General features: G+C 43.1%; 1 protein-coding gene across 1 annotated transcript in view; it reads left to right on the plus strand.

The window, feature by feature from the left end:
• Positions 1–18,833, plus strand: part of SLC25A12 (solute carrier family 25 member 12) — a 142,542-nt gene that overhangs the window by 95,032 nt on the left and 28,677 nt on the right. Inside the window, exon 11 of the mRNA XM_083154817.1 lies at positions 8,436–8,588. Coding sequence (XP_083010943.1) covers positions 8,436–8,588 — 153 coding nt within the window. The remainder of the gene's footprint in view (positions 1–8,435; positions 8,589–18,833) is intronic.

The following is an 18,833-nucleotide window of genomic DNA, read 5'->3' on the forward strand; positions in this document are numbered from 1 at the left end:
AGTGTAATAGCTAGATAGAGAGATAGATAGAGATAGATAGAGAGAGATAGAGAGAGATAGAGAGAGATAGAGAGAGATAGTGTCAGAGAGTGCTATATTTTGTGCTGCTGCAGTGTGATATAGTTATAGATAGAGAGAGAGAGATAGAGAGATAGAGAGAGATAGAGAGAGAGAGAGATAGATAGAGAGGCCTAGTGACAGAGTGCTATATTTTGTGCTGCTGCAGTGTGATAGTTATAGAGAGTTAGAGAGAGATAGAGAGAGAGAGATAGAGAGAGATAGTGACAGATTGTGCTATATATTTTTTATATAACTGACTGCTGCCCCCTCCTTTTGTGCTGATCAGTATAAATTAACTGATCAGCAACTTTTTGGGGGCGCAGGTTTTTTTTTATATATAGATATACCTGTCAGTGCTGCTGCTGCAGTGTCATAGAGTGATAGATAGTGAGAGATAGAGAGATAGAGAGAGATAGTGACAGAGAGTGATAGAGAGTGCTAAATTTTGTGTCTGCTGCCCCCGCCTTTTGTGCTGATCACTATATCTGAGGTGATCAGCAACTTTTTTGGGGGTACAGAGGTTTTTTTTTTTTTATATATACCTGTCAGTTGCACCAAAGGTTGTGCACCTGCTGCCCCTCACTGGTAATCAGTGTCGCATCACTGATCACCTTTTTTTTTTTTTGTGGGTGCTGTGTGGTCTTTTTTAAATTTTTTTTTTACACACACTGTGATTTTGTGGGTGTCCTGTGGCCACTGTGCGCTGATCAGTGACGTACATCACTGATCAGCTTTTTCGGCACAGGGTTGATCTATTTTTTTTTTGATCAAATTCCTGTTGCCTTTGAGCGCTGTTCAGTGACAGACGTTACTGACCAACATCTGTGCTCAATTTTTGGCGCAGGACCTTTTTTTTTTTTAACCCCTTCAATTTTTTTTTTTTAACCCCTTCAATTTTTTTTTTTTTTAACCCCTTCAATTTTCTTTTTTGGTATAAAGTATTTTTTTTTTCTGCACTACATACACATTACACACTACATTCCCCCCAGGTTGAAATAAAGTTTGTACCCCCCCCTACACTATACACGTGTTGAAACATTTCACTACCAGTAACACAAAAATAAAAATGGCATCCCAAATGTCCTCCCAAATGTCCTCCCAAATGTCCTCCCAGTCATCCAGGAGAATGTATTCAGTGGAGGAGGCATATGCCATGCTTGCTTCTGACTCTGACACAGCCAGTGATGCAAGCGGGGAATTTGAAGGATTCGTCTTAAGCTCCTCTTCCTCCTCTGGTGATGAGGGACCCCCTCAAAGACGCCCCCGTAGAGCAGCTGAGACCCCCCCCCCAACAATTGATCTCGTATGGACCCCACCACCAGACAATTTTGAGCCCCAGGTTCCTGAGTTTTTGGCCATGCCAGGAATCCAATTTGATTCCACAGGTCTCAGAGAAATTGACTTTTTCAAATTATTTTTCTCTGATGATTTTATAAATTTAATGGTGGACCAAACTAATTTATATGCCCAGCAGTTTATTGCTCAAAACCCCACGTCATCATTTGCTAGGTGGACCCCTGTAGATGCAGTAGAGATGATGACGTTTTGGGGTCTGGTGTTTCATATGGGCATAGTAAAAAAGCCAGAAATTAGGCAATATTGGAGTACAGATGTTCTGTACAGTACTCCATTTTACCGTATGGCCATGACCCGGACTCGATTTGAGACAATTCTTAAATTTATACATTACACCGATAATGCACAGTGCCCACCCAGAGATGATCCCACCTTTGACCGGCTATTCAAAGTCAGGCCGGTCATTGATCATTTCAGTGCCAAATTTGAAGAGGTGTACATCCCTGAAAAATTTATTTGTATCGACGAGTCCCTTATACATTTTAAAGGAAGGGTTAAATTCCGCCAGTACCTTCCCAGTAAGAGGGCAAGGTATGGCATAAAAATGTATAAACTGTGTGAAAGCACCTCAGGGTACACCCACAGGTTTAGGGTTTATGAAGGGAAGGATTCAAGAATTGAACCGCCAGAATGCCCCCCCTCCCTCGTAGGTGTTAGTGGGAAAATTGTCTGGGATTTAGTGCACCCCTTCCTGGATAAAGGTTATCACCTCTATGTGGATAACTTTTACACTAGCATCCCCCTGTTTAAGGCCCTTGGTTCAAGAGGTACAGCAGCTTGCGGTACTGTGCGCAAGAACCAAAGAGGCCTCCCAAAAACGCACATTGCCCAAGTAATGAGAAGGGGTGAAAGCAGGGGAATATGCAACGAAAATATGTTGTTGGTCAAATATAAGGACAAGAGGGATGTCCTTATACTGACAACAATTCACGGAGACAGTACCACCTCCGTCCCTGTACGAGGTACCAGTACCCACACCTCAAAACCTAATTGTATCCTGGATTACAATAGGTACATGGGCGGAGTGGATCTTTCAGATCAGGTACTGAAGCCGTACAGTGCCCTGCGGAAAACAAAAATCTGGTACAAGAAGGTGGCCGTGTATATCATCCAGATGGCACTGTATAACGCTTACGTGCTATTCCGTTCTACCGGCCAGAGGGGGACATTTATGCACTTTCAAGAGGAAGTCATAAAGGGCCTAATATTTGGGAACCAGCAGGCAGAGGGCCCCAGTACTTCTAGTACTGGCCCCCGTATTGTACCAGGGCAGCATTTTCCTGATGAAATCCCCTCCACTGGAAAAAAGGGCAGGACACAAAAAAGGTGCAAAGTTTGCTATAAAAAGGGAATAAGAAAGCAAACTATTTTCCAGTGTGACACTTGCCCCGACAAACCCGGCCTATGTATAAAGGAGTGTTTTAAAATATACCACACATCTATGGAATATTAGGTTCATAATTTCACCGTGCTTCGGGGGTCTTGCTAATGCCACATAGCACCCACCATTCATTCCACCAGAATCTGAGCCGCAAAATCCAAAAATCACTCCTTCCCTTCTGAGTCCTGCCATGCACCCAACTGGTATTTTTTGGTCACATGTGAGGCATTGCCGTACTCGGGAGAAATTGGGGCACAGATTTTGGGGTGCTTTTTCTCCTTCATTCCTTGTGAAAATGAAAAATTTTGAGCCAGAACTGCATTTTTGTGTAAAAAAATGTAATTTTTCATGTTCACTGCCCAGTTTTATCAAAATTGGTGAAACCCCTGGGGGTTTGAAATGTACACTATACCCCTAGATGAATTCCCTGAGGGGTGTAGTTTGCAAAATGGGGTCACTTGTGGGGGGGTTCCACTGTATTGGTGCTTTGGGGGTCTTGCTAATGCGACATAGCACCCACCATCATTCCACCAGAATTTGTGCTGCAAACTCCAAATATCACTCCTTCCCTTCTGAGTCCTGCCACTTTTTGGTCACACATGAGGCATTGCCGTACTCGGGAGAAATTGGGGCACAGATTTTGGGGTGCTTTGTCTCCTTCATTCCTTCTGAAAATGAAAAATTTTGAGCCAGAACTGCATTTTTGTGTAAAAAAATGTAATTTTTCATTTTCACTGCCCACTTGTATCAAAATTGGTGAAACCCCTGGGGGTTTGAAATGTACACTATACCCCTAGATGAATTCCCTGAGGGGTGTACTTCGCAAAATGGGGTGACTTGTGGGGGGGTTCCACTGTATTGGTGCAACATAGCACCCACCATTCATTCCACCAAAATCTGTGCTGCAAAATCCAAAAATCACTCCTTCCCTTCTGAGTCCTGCCATGCACCCAACTGGTATTTTTTGTTCACATGTGAGGCATTGCCGTACTCTGGAGAAATTGGGGCACAGATTTTGGGGTGCTTTTTCTCCTTCATACCTTCTGAAAATGAAAAATTTTGAGCCAGAACTGCATTTTTTTGTAAAAAAATGTAATTTTTCATGTTCACTGCCCACTTGTATCAAAATTGGTGAAACCCCTGGGGGTTTGAAATGTACACTATACCCCTAGATGAATTCCCTGAGGGGTGTAGTTTGCAAAATGGGGTCACTTGTGGGGGGGTTCCACTGTCTTGGTGCTTGGGGGGTCTTGCTAATGCGACATAGCACCCACCAAAATTCCACCAGAATCTGAGCTGCAAAATCCAAAAATCACTCCTTCCCTTCTGAGTCCTGCCATGCACCCAACTGGTATTTTTTGGTCACATGTGAGGCATTGCCGTACTCGGGAGAAATTGGGGCACAGATTTTGGGGTGCTTTTTCTCCTTCATACCTTCTGAAAATGAAAAATTTTGAGCCAGAACTGCATTTTTTTGTAAAAAAATGTAATTTTTCATGTTCACTGCCCACTTGTATCAAAATTGGTGAAACCCCTGGGGGTTTGAAATGTACACTATACCCCTAGATGAATTCCCTGAGGGGTGTAGTTTGCAAAATGGGGTCACTTGTGGGGGGGTTCCACTGTCTTGGTGCTTGGGGGGTCTTGCTAATGCGACATAGCACCCACCAAAATTCCACCAGCATCTGAGCTGCAAAATCCAAAAATCACTCCTTCCCTTCTGAGTCCTGCCATGCACCCAACTGGTATTTTTTGTTCACATGTGAGGCATTGCCGTACTCGGGAGAAATTGGGGCACAGATTTTGGGGTGCTTTTTCTCCTTCATACCTTCTGAAAATGAAAAATTTTGAGCCAGAACTGCATTTTTGTGTAAAAAAATGTAATTTTTCATGTTCACTGCCCACTTGTATCAAAATTGGTGAAACCCCTGGGGGTTTGAAATGTACACTATACCCCTAGATGAATTCCATGAGGGGTGTAGTTTGCAAAATGGGGTCACTTGTGGGGGGGTTCCACTGTATTGGTGCTTTGGGGGTCTTGCTAATGCGACATAGCACCCACCAAAATTCCACCAGAATCTGAGCTGCAAAATCCAAAAATCACTCCTTCCCTTCTGAGTCCTGCCATGCACCCAACTGGTATTTTTTGGTCACATGTGAGGCATTGCCGTACTCGGGAGAAATTGGGGCACAGATTTTGGGGTGCTTTTTCTCCTTCATACCTTCTGAAAATGAAAAATTTTGAGCCAGAACTGCATTTTTGTGTAAAAAAATGTAATTTTTCATTTTCACTGCCCACTTGTATCAAAATTGGTGAAACCCCTGGGGGTTTGAAATGTACACTATACCCCTAGATGAATTCCCTGAGGGGTGTACTTTGCAAAATGGGGTGACTTGTGGGGGGGTTCCACTGTATTGGTGCAACATAGCACCCACCATTCATTCCACCAAAATCTGTGCTGCAAAATCCAAAAATCACTCCTTCCCTTCTGAGTCCTGCCATGCACCCAACTGGTATTTTTTGTTCACATGTGAGGCATTGCCGTACTCGGGAGAAATTGGGGCACAGATTTTGGGGTGCTTTTTCTCCTTCATACCTTCTGAAAATGAAAAATTTTGAGCCAGAGCTGCATTTTTGTGTAAAAAAATGTAATTTTTCATTTTCACTGCCCACTTGTATGAAAATTGGTGAAACCCCTGGGGGTTTGAAATGTACACTATACCCCTAGATGAATTCCCTGAGGGGTGTAGTTTGCAAAATGGGGTCACTTGTGGGGGGGTTCCACTGTATTGGTGCTTTGGGGGTCTTGCTAATGCGACATAGCACCCACCAAAATTCCACCAGAATCTGAGCTGCAAAATCCAAAAATCACTCCTTCCCTTCTGAGTCCTGCCATGCACCCAACTGGTATTTTTTGGTCACATGTGAGGCATTGCCATACTCGGGAGAAATTGGGGCACAGATTTTGGGGTGCTTTTTCTCCTTCATACCTTCTGAAAATGAAAAATTTTGAGCCAGAACTGCATTTTTGTGTAAAAAAAATGTAATTTTTCATTTTCACTGCCCACTTGTATCAAAATTGGTGAAACCCCTGGGGGTTTGAAATGTACACTATACCCCTAGATGAATTCCCTGAGGGGTGTACTTTGCAAAATGGGGTGACTTGTGGGGGGGTTCCACTGTATTGGTGCAACATAGCACCCACCATTCATTCCACCAAAATCTGTGCTGCAAAATCCAAAAATCACTCCTTCCCTTCTGAGTCCTGCCATGCACCCAACTGGTATTTTTTGTTCACATGTGAGGCATTGCCGTACTCGGGAGAAATTGGGGCACAGATTTTGGGGTGCTTTTTCTCCTTCATACCTTCTGAAAATGAAAAATTTTGAGCCAGAACTGCATTTTTGTGTAAAAAAATGTAATTTTTCATTTTCACTGCCCACTTGTATCAAAATTGGTGAAACCCCTGGGGGTTTGAAATGTACACTATACCCCTAGATGAATTCCCTGAGGGGTGTAGTTTGCAAAATGGGGTCACTTGTGGGGGGGTTCCACTGTATTGGTGCTTGGGGGGTCTTGCTAATGCGACATAGCACCCACCAAAATTCCACCAGAATCTGAGCTGCAAAATCCAAAAATCACTCCTTCCCTTCTGAGTCCTGCCATGCACCCAACTGGTATTTTTTGGTCACATGTGAGGCATTGCGGTACTCGGGAGAAATTGGGGCACAGATTTTGGGGTGCTTTGTCTCCTTCATTCCTTGTGAAAATGAAAAATTTTGAGCCAGAACTGCATTTTTGTGTAAAAAATGTAATTTTTCATTTTCACTGCCCAGTTGTACCACAATTGGTGAAACCCCTGGGGGTTTGAAATGTACACTATACCCCTAGATGAATTCCCTGAGGGGTGTAGTTTGCAAAATGGGGTAACTTGTGGGGGGGTTCCTAAATTTTAGCATCTTATGGTGCCTAGAAACCTACATGGTGCCTAAAAAATAATCTCATAAAAAGGAGGCTCCAAAATCAAGTAGGTGCTCCTTCTATTATGAAGCCTGTGGTTTGGTCAACGTGCACACTAGGGCCACATATAGGATATTTTTGAAAACAAAAGAATTGGGGGAATCAATTTTTAGTCACATTTCTCTAGTAAAATGTACTGTGTTCCTTAGAAAAATGTATTAAAATTGCAAATCTGCAAAAAAAATGAAATTTTGAAATTTCACCTACACTTTGTTTTAATTCCTGTGAAACACCTAAAGGGTTAACAAACTTCCAAAATGCTGTTTTGAATACTGTGAGGGGTGCAGTTTTTGAAATGGCATCATTTATGGGGGTGTCTCACATACAAGTCCCTCAAAGTCATATCAGAACTGAACTGGTCCCTAAAAAAATCAGTGTTTGAAATTTTCTTGAAAATTTGAGAATTTGCTATTCATATTGTAAGCCTCCTAGTGTCCAAAAAAATTAAAAGAAAGTTGAAATAATGATGGAAACATAAAGTATACATATGGTCTATGTTAGTTATTAACTATTTTGAGTGGTATGATTATTTGTCTCACAAGCAGAAAATTTAACATTTTGCATTTTCCATTTTTTCACGACATTTTGGTATTTTTCACAAAAAAACACAGACTGTATCGACCCAAATTTACCACTAATTTGAAGTACAATGTGTCACGAAAAAACAATCTCAAAATCACTGGGATAAGTAAAAGCAAAAAAAAGTTATCCCCACTTAAGTGAGACATGTCAGATTTGAAAAAAATGGCTCTGTCAGGAACGCAAAAACTAGCTCTGTCAGGAAGGGGTTAAATTATGTTTAACCGGCTACTATAATGTACAGAACAAGATGAAGCCAGATACATTTGTGACGTAGAGTCCCCTTAAAAATAAAGACATTTCTCCACTTATGTCCATATCTATCAATTGGCTACATTGGGGGTGGGTATTTAATCCCGGACTACTTTTCACCAGGCGGCAAAAACGGCAAAGGTTCGTCTATCGTATTCTATCGGGCATTTTCGACCATATTTGAGTACATTTCTGCCCATGCTATTTAAATTTTTTGGGGAGCGAATCGGCATGTGGCAATTTTGCCAATGCTGGATTTTTCGCCCAGGCAAAAAAAATCTGTCCAGGAAGTGAATATTGAGAGTCAAATTCACCCTAAAAATGGGTAAAAAGTGCTGATTATTGACCTGGCGAATAATTGGATGGGATTGAATACCCCCCAAATATGTAAAATCTATGCCTCTTAACCATAAACCACCTAGTCCGCTGTCAGGTCTTGTTTTTATTAAAGGTATGCTCTCTCTTATCTGAAACGGTAAGGTGTAATGATTACCATACACAGAGCTTTTGATCCTGGGCTGCAGGATGTGACGGATTACCCGGGTGTGTGCTTGTATGATGTCATCACCTGTCACGGTTACACATTTGTATGCACTTAACAGCTCATATTGGCTATGTGTGGATAATATAATTACTTATACATTTTCTGCCATCTACATTGCAGCAATGTCCTTTATTTACTCCTATAGCAAGAATATCAATCTATTGATCTATCAATACACACACACAATATTGATTTACATTCACGTTAATGTGCAATTGATTTTTTTCCTTATCTATTTCCAGCTGTGGGTGCGACAGCAGTGTATCCCATAGACCTTGTGAAGACGCGGATGCAGAACCAGCGGTCCTCTTTTGTTGAAGAGCTGATGTATAAAAACAGTATTGATTGTGCAAAAAAAGTAATACGCTATGAAGGCTTTTTTGGACTCTACAGAGGTAGGTGGCTCTCAAAGTAAATTATGGGCATGTGAACGCTCACACTTGGAGCTCTCAGTACGCTGTGTTCGGTGTAGGTCAGCGCAAATAAGACCCTATTTAATAGAAAAAGTCTAAAAACAAAATTGCCTGGTGCTAAAGAGGATACGATCCTTAGGTCGACAAGCATTGGGTCGACACCGTTAGGTCGACAAGCAGAAAGGTTGATAGGTCATTAGGTAGACACAATCATTAGGTCGACATGGGCAAGGTCGACAGTCAAAAGGTCAACATAGGGTTTCTCACTGTTTTTTGAGCCGACATGTGCCAACAGGCGGTATTTCATGCCTTACCATCCACTAGGGCACAGTGGGAGAAAAAAAAATGTGCGCCCAAAGCACGGCGAGCGCAGCAGTGCTACGTTTCAGTGTCCATGTCGACTGTGTCGACATTCGGATAAAAAAACAGTGAAAAACCCCAAGTCGACTGTTGACCTTGCCCATGTTGACCTAATGACTTGTCGACCTAGACCCATGTCGGTCTTTCTGCATGTGGACCCAATGCTTATTGACCTAATGATCCATGCCCTGCTAAAGAGTCACAGGGAGTTCGGGCGTCATTTTTCTATTTTTAACATTACTTTTTATCGCATGGATGATAAATGCATGCGGACCCATCTGTATACAGATGAGCTTAGGGGGGCCCCCTTCACATTGTGGGCCCCTGCACATGTACCAGTCGAGCCACCCTGTAGTTACGCCACAGCTGTGATTTTTGCCTCTGACTTACTGTACCATTGTGATCCTTACTGGGGACAATTACCCTCTTACCATCAGCGTTTCCTTATTCCTGGTACGATTGACCTGCTACCTTTTTTTGAAGATTTGATAGCTGAGTGCGATTTACAACAGGGAACCTACTTTTAAGCTACTTCCCAATTTATCACGGAAAGGGGTAACTTTTGCAAAGGGGCACATGTTTGTTTTAGACCATGGCTGTATGATGACATTCTGGGAAGCTTCCCCCCCCCCTTATCTTGTTAGACTGAATGGCACAATAATGAGCTCTCTGTGTGCACAATTGTGAAGCCATTTTGTCATAAAACTGTTCTTTGTTCCATATAAAGAACCTGGTGCAGAGTTGATTGCAAAAGCAAAATCTTTCTCCAATGGACAAAACCATGCTGTACCGCAGGTGGGGCAGATGTAACCTGTACAGAGAAAGTTTGCTTTGGGTGGGGTACTTTCGAACTGAAATCTAAACCGCAATGTAAAAATAAAGCAGCCAATATTTACCATGCACATCAACAAAATTACTCTCCCATATCTAACTCTCTCTGCACATGTTAAATCTGCCCCACCTGCAGTGCACATGGTTTTGCCCATTTGTGATCCACTCTGAATCATGCCCCAACTTATAAGCAGTTAGAACACAGGGAAGCTGCTAATAGGGCAACCTACACCATAGCATATGGATCACACTTTCTTACAGACACTGATAACCTCGATTGCATTGAAGTAGAACAGTCATGTCCAAACTGGGCCCTCCAGCTGTTGTGAAACTACACATCCCAGCATGCCTTGCAATAGTTTTAGCATCCCCTAATAGCAAAACTGTGGCAAGGCATGATGGGACGTGTAGTTTCACAACAGCTGGAGGGCCACAGTTTGAACATGCCTGAAGTAGAGGAAACCATTACTTCCGGAACTAGCAAAGCCACACTGACAGCCAAGGAAACTATGGAGGTTATTCTGGTTGGTTTGCAAAAGCAAACTCCTTCTTTAATGGACAACACCATGTGCACTGCAGGTGGGGCAGATGTAACCTGTGCAGAGAGCGTTACATTTGAGTGAGGTGTGTTCAAACTGAAATCTAAATTGCAGTGTAAGAATAAAGCAGCCAGTATTTACTCTGCACAGAAACAAAATAACTCACCCAAATGTAACTCTCTCTGCACAAGTTACATCTGCCCCACCTGCAGTGCAGCATGTTTTTTTTTCATTAAAGAAGGAGTTTGCTATTGCAAACCAACCTGAATCACCCCATAAAACTGGTCCCTTAAGTGCAGTGAGGAAAGGGGATTGGGAGAGGGGTGTTTAAGCGATTCTCCAGCCCTTTTTTAAGGTCAATATTCTTTAAAAGTCATTTTTTTAATGCAAATAGAGCCGTGAAATGCTCAGTGTTTTTAGGAATAATATGTTTGCGCTGGCTATCTCGTAAAGTGCATTTTCAAAACGAAACATTCGTCGTTCCGCCCTCCATCTTTGACTGTTATAATGATGACAAAAGAATTTAGACTACAGCGGCTGTGTTCCACATTGTAATATTAATGGATGGCGTGGGAGTACATGAAAAGCTGCATAGCTGTATGTACCATACATAACACCTTCAGATGTGAATAAGACTGAATGGTAGTTGCGATAATGAATAGAAAGTCTTATTTTGTTTGGGAAGCTTGAATGCTGTACAATATCTGCTGTTATAAATATGCCGAGAATTTAAATAGACCTTTTGCAAAATGTATGAATTCTTAAAGGGGAATTATGTTTTACATGCGGTTATTCTATTGTTAAAGGCCCGTTAACCCCAATTTGCAAACTTTCCAATTAGATTTATAGAGTATAGTTATAGAAATATTTCTATAAGCAGAGAGAAAAGTGCAGATCGCATCACTCTTGTTCTGGGGTCTGATTCCGGTTGGTCTGTCCAGACAGAGTGGAAACCCGCCCTGTGTAAATCGGCGAGTGAATTATGAAATTTCCGCAATCCGCCAGCCTGTTGCACATCCATACGCAATTCATTCACCACAAAATGTTTGTCTTCACATGTATGTCTGGCCCTTCCACAACTCTGCGACTGGATGACTAAGGCCGGTGCGGACATCACAGACCCTCCTTGAAAATGCCTAGTCGCACCTGCGTTTTTTTCTGACACTCCTAAAAAAAAAATGTCTGACATTCCCTCCCAAATGCTGACTTCCTGTCTGTCAAATTGCAAAAGGATTGCGATTTAAATATTTTTGCTATTTCTGTCTCTATTTTGGCTCGCCCTTGCGCGGTACGATCCGTATGCAAGCACAGTCATTCAATATTCGAACGGATTGTGAATTTGCACATCAGCGATCAACTATGAATCAGGCTCCTCTGCCCATCAATCTCAGCACACTTCCCAAATGCATATGCAAGCCCCTTATTTTCTTATGGGACATTTATTATGCTCCAATACATCTGTTTAGGTAGATACGAATACCATTATGTGGAGTGTGTACAGAAATTTTTTAAAGAATGGAGCCACTTCCAGTTGCCCAACGATGCTAATGGAGCCATCCGTGCCCCCTGCTCCGCTCAATATACAACAGAGATAGGGCCTCTTTTGAGTGTGTGGGAAGCCTGGGGAAGTGCTGCGGGTGTTGAGGAACATTGCTAGACCCTTCCCATAGACTCTGCACCACCTGTAACTCATGGTGGTTCTGACCACCGCTGCCCCATTCCCACCTCCAACTCCTCAAAACAAAAAAGTTTTGTGCTGAATTAACAACGGATGAGAATGTCGCACAGAAGTAGTCGTTTCTTTTTTTTCTTTCCAACATTAACCCTTTGAATGTCAAGTAAATTTGCGGAAATAGGTGTGAAAATTGGCAAGCAAACCTTTTTATTTATCATAATGACCTTTAATGTTCACCTTATGTAGGAAATATCATCTTTTTTTTTGTACAATTTTTATTTGAATTTATATAACTAATGTGAGCGATGCTGTAATTTTTAGTGGATTTTTTTTACATCTCTCACAGATGTTGGCACTCAAAGGGTTAATTCATTTTTTTTTTTATTGTGTTCAGCATTTAAATGTATCAAGACCCACATTTTATTTTCATTGTGTATGTAAAAAAAAAAATGGATAAAATATTGGGCGTGTATATAAATGTATCTATATGTACTGTATGTATGTTTTTTTACATTTCTGGCACAGAAGGGGTCTGTTGTCATACAGAAGATGGGAAGGGGTGTGATCGCACCTTGTGACTTGTCTCCTTCATCATATTCAGTGGGTGTTCTCTTACAGCGATTCATAGACCATGGAGGGAGGATCACTGTCTTTTGTATTCTCTTCAACTCCCCTTGCAACTAATAACTACCTTTCTGCAACATAGAAGCATTTTAAATTACTGACATGGGGATAAAATCCAGGCAGTTTTATTATCTATTGGCTGGTTTCCCTTTGGTAAAAAGAAAAGGTTCATCCCTTCTCCGGTTTTGTCCTTCGTACTCCAGTGGTTTGTTATTTATATTCTCTAGAAGGAGATGGTGGCGGGAGGGGGGGAATCATTGTGCAGAGTTAAATCATGTCAAATCGATTCCACTCTTTCTCTGTGGAATCCTGGTCTTATGGATCCAGTTACTGCGTAGAATGAATCACAATTCTTTATGCACTGAAGTAGCTTCTCCTAAGTTCAAATATTTAACCGCAATTTTATTATATATCATGGCATTCTTGATATGCTTTCTTTACGCAATGCCCGTTTTAAACCAGAGATACATTTGCACACATAGGGGGAAATTTTCTAAGATGGGAGTTCTATTTCACTATGGGCAACCAATCAGATACGATCTATTATCTAGAACAGCATTTTTCAAACACTGTGCTATGCCACCAGTCCACACCCATTTACAACCACCATCGCCAGTTAAACTGTTATTCACCGGTCTCTTGTTTTCATGTGAGGGCCAATATATTTAATGTTTGTTACCTGCGAGGACCAGTGTGATTATTTTTTCATATGGTGGGCAATTTTTTTTTTTTTGGTGTGGTGTGCCTTGGCAATTTTAAAAATCTTGGTGCAGATGTATGAAGTGTTATTATGGGGGAGAAGGGGTATCCGCGTATGTTATGTGCACTGATACAGATTCTCCCCCGTGTATGAAGGAGCCGGCGTGAGCTAAATGATAGCAGGCCGATATGCAGGGCGTATGTATGAACAGTACCGCCCGCTGCTGCTATATGCTTCGCTAGCAGCAGGGTGGTGAAGCCCCATCTTCACAGCAGGGACAGCGCTGTCCCTGTTGCTGGCTCTGGTCTGCGCTGGAGATCTCGCGTGAGTAACGAGATCCCGCACATGTCCAGTCCAGGTGAAGGAGACAGGCCGTCACATACCCTCCAACATATTGAACTTAAAAATCAGTACGGGGTGTGGCCATAGATAGAGGGGTGTGGCCACGACCCTTTTACTTTGCACTTCATATTCAAAAAAATTGTAGCATCCCATTTAAAAAAGACAGCTGTGCTGGCTGTCCCTACCTCAGTCCCCACCTGGCTTGAAGATGACTTGAAACTTCGGCCGCTGTTAGTCGCCACAGCCGGGTTCTCCGTGCTGGGGCACTTTAGGCCGCCCACTAGTGACGTCACGCCGCCCATTCTTTTATCCCGGCGGCGGCTTGCGCTGTAGTGGCTGGGTGCGGTGCGGTGAGGGGCAGAGGGGGGGAGAGAGATCTACAGTCACTCTCGCACGGCTGAAGGGCCGCACGCAGCATGCCGGGACTTGTAGTCTCCCCACAGCCGTGCCGTGACATCCTCCAACCACAGGCTATCCCCTAGCAGGGAGAGGCAGGCCCGCTGCGTCCCCCCTGCCGTGCACCCTGGGAGATATAGTCCTGGCAGGCAGCTCCCCCACGCTCTTTGGAGATCAGTCGTCCGTTTTAAACTACAACTCCCAGAGTCCCTCAATCACCCTGAGGTTCTGTGAAAAAAGCGGTACATTCGGTACAGCAAATTTTAGCCGGTACAGACCGTTAAAAAATGGTACTGTACCGGGAAAAGCGGTACAGTTGGAGGGTGTGCCGTCAGTGTGAACTGATGCGCTGTCTCCAGGAGGGAGACCTCGCCGGAGGGGGGAGTTTGCACTCCCTCCACTATGTGCCGCATTAATAAATCTGCCCCCTTGTTTGGTGAGCCGTGAGTTGAAAAAGGTTGAAAATCACTGTTCTTGAAGGTGCTAAATAAATAAGAAGTAGAATCTGATTGGTTGCTATGGGCAACAGCCCATCTGGAATAGAACTCCCATCTAAATAAATAACACAGTGGCGATTACATCCCCAAAGCCTTGCCTGTTTTTGCTGATGTTTTGGTTCGTATTCAGGAACATCGATTGGCCGAGTAAGTTAATGTTACAGAAAAATAAATGCGAACAGGGGGGTTATTCCGTAAGCATCTCAAAAGCAAAATCTCTAATGGACACAGATTGCGCTGTCCTGCGCTCCAGCCGCCTTCCTTCCGGTATGTCATGCGCTACACGGCGGTGGAACATATTGTTTTTGTTTTTTGGCAGATCGAAACTTCGACCAGATGTTATTGCCTTATGTGCACATGTGACTGACCAGCAGAACCAGCCGGCTGATCACATGGGGAGAGCAGACTCGGATGAGGGAGTTAGTGGTCTTTGCCTTTGGCAAAACACACCTAAAAAAGAACTAGCCAAGGCTGTTAAAACATTAAGTGCTACCTGTTAATTTTCCCATCGTCGTTGTCACATTATACGAGTTTGTCTTTTGCATTTTAATTCTTTTAATGCCAATAAAATAAAACATTTGGTACTTCTGTACTTTCACGGCGCCACTAGAAATCGCGGGCATCGCGGCCATTGAATGCACTAAAAATCGGGTGCGACGCGATGCCCGCGATTTCCCATAGGGACCAATGTTAAATTTCTCAATTGACCCGATTTTACTGTTCAATGCCTCAATTGACACGATTTTTCCATAGGAAACAATGTTAAATGGCCCACAGAGGCCAAATAGCCACCCTGAAGTGTGAAATGGCCCCCACAAATGTTAACGCCACCCCACGATCAACGTGAACCCGAAGCGTGGCGAGCGCAGCGGTACGCGTCCGACCTTTTCATACCCCCACTATCCACGTCGGCGTGGAGTTGAGAATAGAATAGTGTGGCGAGCGCAGCGTGGCGAGCGGACGCAGATACCTTCACAGGTAAACGCGTCCCTTCGCGGGCTTCACAGGTATCCTCGTCCCCTCGCGGGGCTCGCCACGCTTCGGGCTCGGTGGCTCGCTGCGCTCGCCACACTATTCTATTCTCAACTCCACGCCGACGTGGATAGTGGGGGTATGAAAAGGTCGTAGGACACGTACCGCCGCCCCTCGCGGGCTTGCTGCGCTCGCCACGCTTCGGGTTCACGTTGATCGTGGGGTGGCGTTAACAATTGTGGGGGCCATTTCACACTTCAGGGTGTCTATTTGGCCTCTGTGGGCCATTTAACATTGATTCCTATGGAAAAATCGTGTCAATTGAGGCATTGAACAGAAAAATCGTGTCAATTGAGAAATTTAACATTGGTCCCTATGGGAAATCGTGGGCATCGCGTCGCACCCGATTTTTTAGTGCATTCAATGCCCGCGATGACCGCGATATCTAATCTAGTGGCGCCGTGAAAGTAAAGAAGTACCAAACATTTTTACTTGATTATAAGCCCCACAAATAAGGTCTCTAAAATTAGTTGCTGAACACCGGAACGTTTGCTTTTACTTTAAAGTAATCCGGCTTATGCTTTTCCTCCTAAATGACAAAGGTAACCTCTTACTCACGCCCTGTCCATCAATTATTAACCTGGGGGGTGGGAGGGAAGTGTAAATCACAGGGGAGTTCCAGTCAGTCCTCCTACACATAATCCATAATCTATACTGTGGATTCTCTTTGGCAGACATGACCCGGTGTACATAATTATTTTAAGACTTTTGGTAATAATGGGAAAGCTTATGGGACATTATCACACAGAGAAGACAACAATACTGTGTTGTGCTAGGAAAGGGCAGCAGCCTATAATGTTTTAGATTGTACACCCAATGTATACATTGAGTATACTCCATGTACTAGCTGGCATAACCCCATGGAAGCCTACGGTACCTCTCCGCAGCGCTGCTGTGTGAGGGATATGACAAGCATCCCTTCCAGCATGCACCACAGCCACCAGTGTCTCTGCGCATATGCAAAGGGACTCCAGGGTCACACACCCAGAAGTCCAGGCAGCCGCAGATCTCCTTATCGGGAGAGCTGGCCCTTACGTTGTTCATTGCATATGTCAGTGCATCGCATCAGTAGTCATCGTGACGATGGGCTGCGGAATGTACCACCGTATGTTTTTGGAAAGAATCTGGAGAACCCAGGGAAACCCACGCAACCACAATGAAGACATTTACTTTCCAACACCAATATTGTCCCAGAGCGATCATGCTGACCAATAAATGGTAGTTGACAAGTAGGCATACATTCTTTTTAGACCTGTGCTTTGTATGAACATTATTACTATTATTGTTAGGTTTTTGTGGCTTTTGTATGACTGGAAAGAAGTGTGTGTGTGGTTCTGAATGTATGAATGATTTATTTATGCCTGTGTAATCTACATCTGCAGTACAGCTGTGAGAGGATACTGAGAAACTTTTTTTTTTTTTTAATTTATGGTTTAAATATTGTTACAACAAGGGCCAAAAATGTTTTAAACAGGCTACTGTCTCTACCACTGCAGAGGAAGCAATCTACAAACCCCCCATTGTGCTCGAAACAAACGTAACCCAGGAACTCTAGAAGCATTTACAGCAGATACAGTATAAGGACCCTTCTTGATGTGTCCGGACTCATCGGATGTCTTGTCTGCAGGATTTGCAGCTTATACCATGCCTAGCACTCATTCTGTCGTACAGCCACTGTTCTTCCAGGCTTTCATAAAATGTAAGCTATTATCAGGGTTAGCATTATACATCATTGTACACCTCCTGGTGTCCCCCAAACCACATTTAAAAGTGCCCACCCAAACCCCACTAAGCTCTATCCTATGTGTTCACATGCACCTCCCTGAATAGATCAGCCCTGTCCCCTTAAATACTGAGCTGTCCTGGTTTCCAGTCATTATATAATTCCTCAAGAACAGCATTATGTCCACTGCCCCAAAACCGTGGCTTACTATTGGTTACGGGCTCACCACAGAAATCCACAGTTTATAGAAGCTACACTGGTGGATCCATGAATACCCTCTGCTTTGTGGGAAAGTCTCCATCTTGCATCATTTGTTGTGAACAGTTGATGTCATGTGACCTACATCACTACAGGGTTTAAATTTTTTTTTTTTTTTTAAATGAGCGGTCTTGTGACCTTAACTCTCAAATATGTTCAAACTCAATGAATCCAGCAAAGCTCTATAATCCAGTTTATAGAGGTAGCCATTATAATACCTTCCCCATATCGCTCTCTGACATCAACATTATTGCTGGCTTGAATAAATGTCTGTGGGCTGATTGAGCCTTGCCTCACAACAAAAAGCTGATTATTTGAAACTTGAGGAACAGTCTTTTGCAGAGTCTATCTTCTAAGCAAAGGCTACCTTAAGCTGTTTCAGTATGTTAGCCTTTGTTACCTGTGCCATCAGAAACAGGACATTGGTATTATTAATACTAGTAAAGGGGCATTTCATATGCCAGGTTACCCTGGTTTGTGTCTAGTACTGGGCACCTACGCCCATTTCCTGCCCTGTCCCCTTTCCTGGAGAGTGCAGAGTGGTCCTCCTCCATTCTTTGCTACTGTGTGACCAGATGACTCCTGAGGACCACACTGGGTCCCACTAAGCATAATGGAGACAGGACAGACATTTTGAGATTATTAGCTGGATTATGCTGCCAATGAAGAGTACACAATTTGGTGTTAATGTTTTTTCCTCTGGATGACTTTATTCCATATAACACACACACACACACACACACACACATATATATATATATATAGAACACGGGGGGATTTGTGACCCTATCCTGCGCTATTGGGTGAGCAGCACAATTCTTAAGGCTCCGCCGCTAATGGGAGTCTGACGTGAAGAATCAAGAGAAAAGATGTAGAGGTGCGCTCAGAGAATAGTTTCACCAGTCCACAATTGTAAAAATACAAAACATTTATTTCATACAGTAAAACAATTTCTTATTCTTTCTAAAAATACATCTTGTTCGATATCAATTACAAAGACTATCGATGTGTCATAGTAATTCAATAGCTTCAATCATAGGTGTAGAATGATCACGCAGAACCCTACTCGTTTCGTCCACTGGGGACTTCTTCAGGGGTAACATACCAGGATCTATAGGATTTATATACCTTGATTCGATATATATACAGATATATTGAGTAACACTTTTAGGAGTTATTAAGGGAGATGTGGTCACTGTTGTTATTCTGGTGACCCTGTGATTCTCCACTTAGTGGTGAATATACTGGAA

The sequence above is a fragment of the Crinia signifera genome, chromosome 7, assembly GCF_055691185.1.
Source record: "Crinia signifera chromosome 7, ASM5569118v1, whole genome shotgun sequence".
Lineage (NCBI taxonomy): Eukaryota > Metazoa > Chordata > Amphibia > Anura > Myobatrachidae > Crinia > Crinia signifera.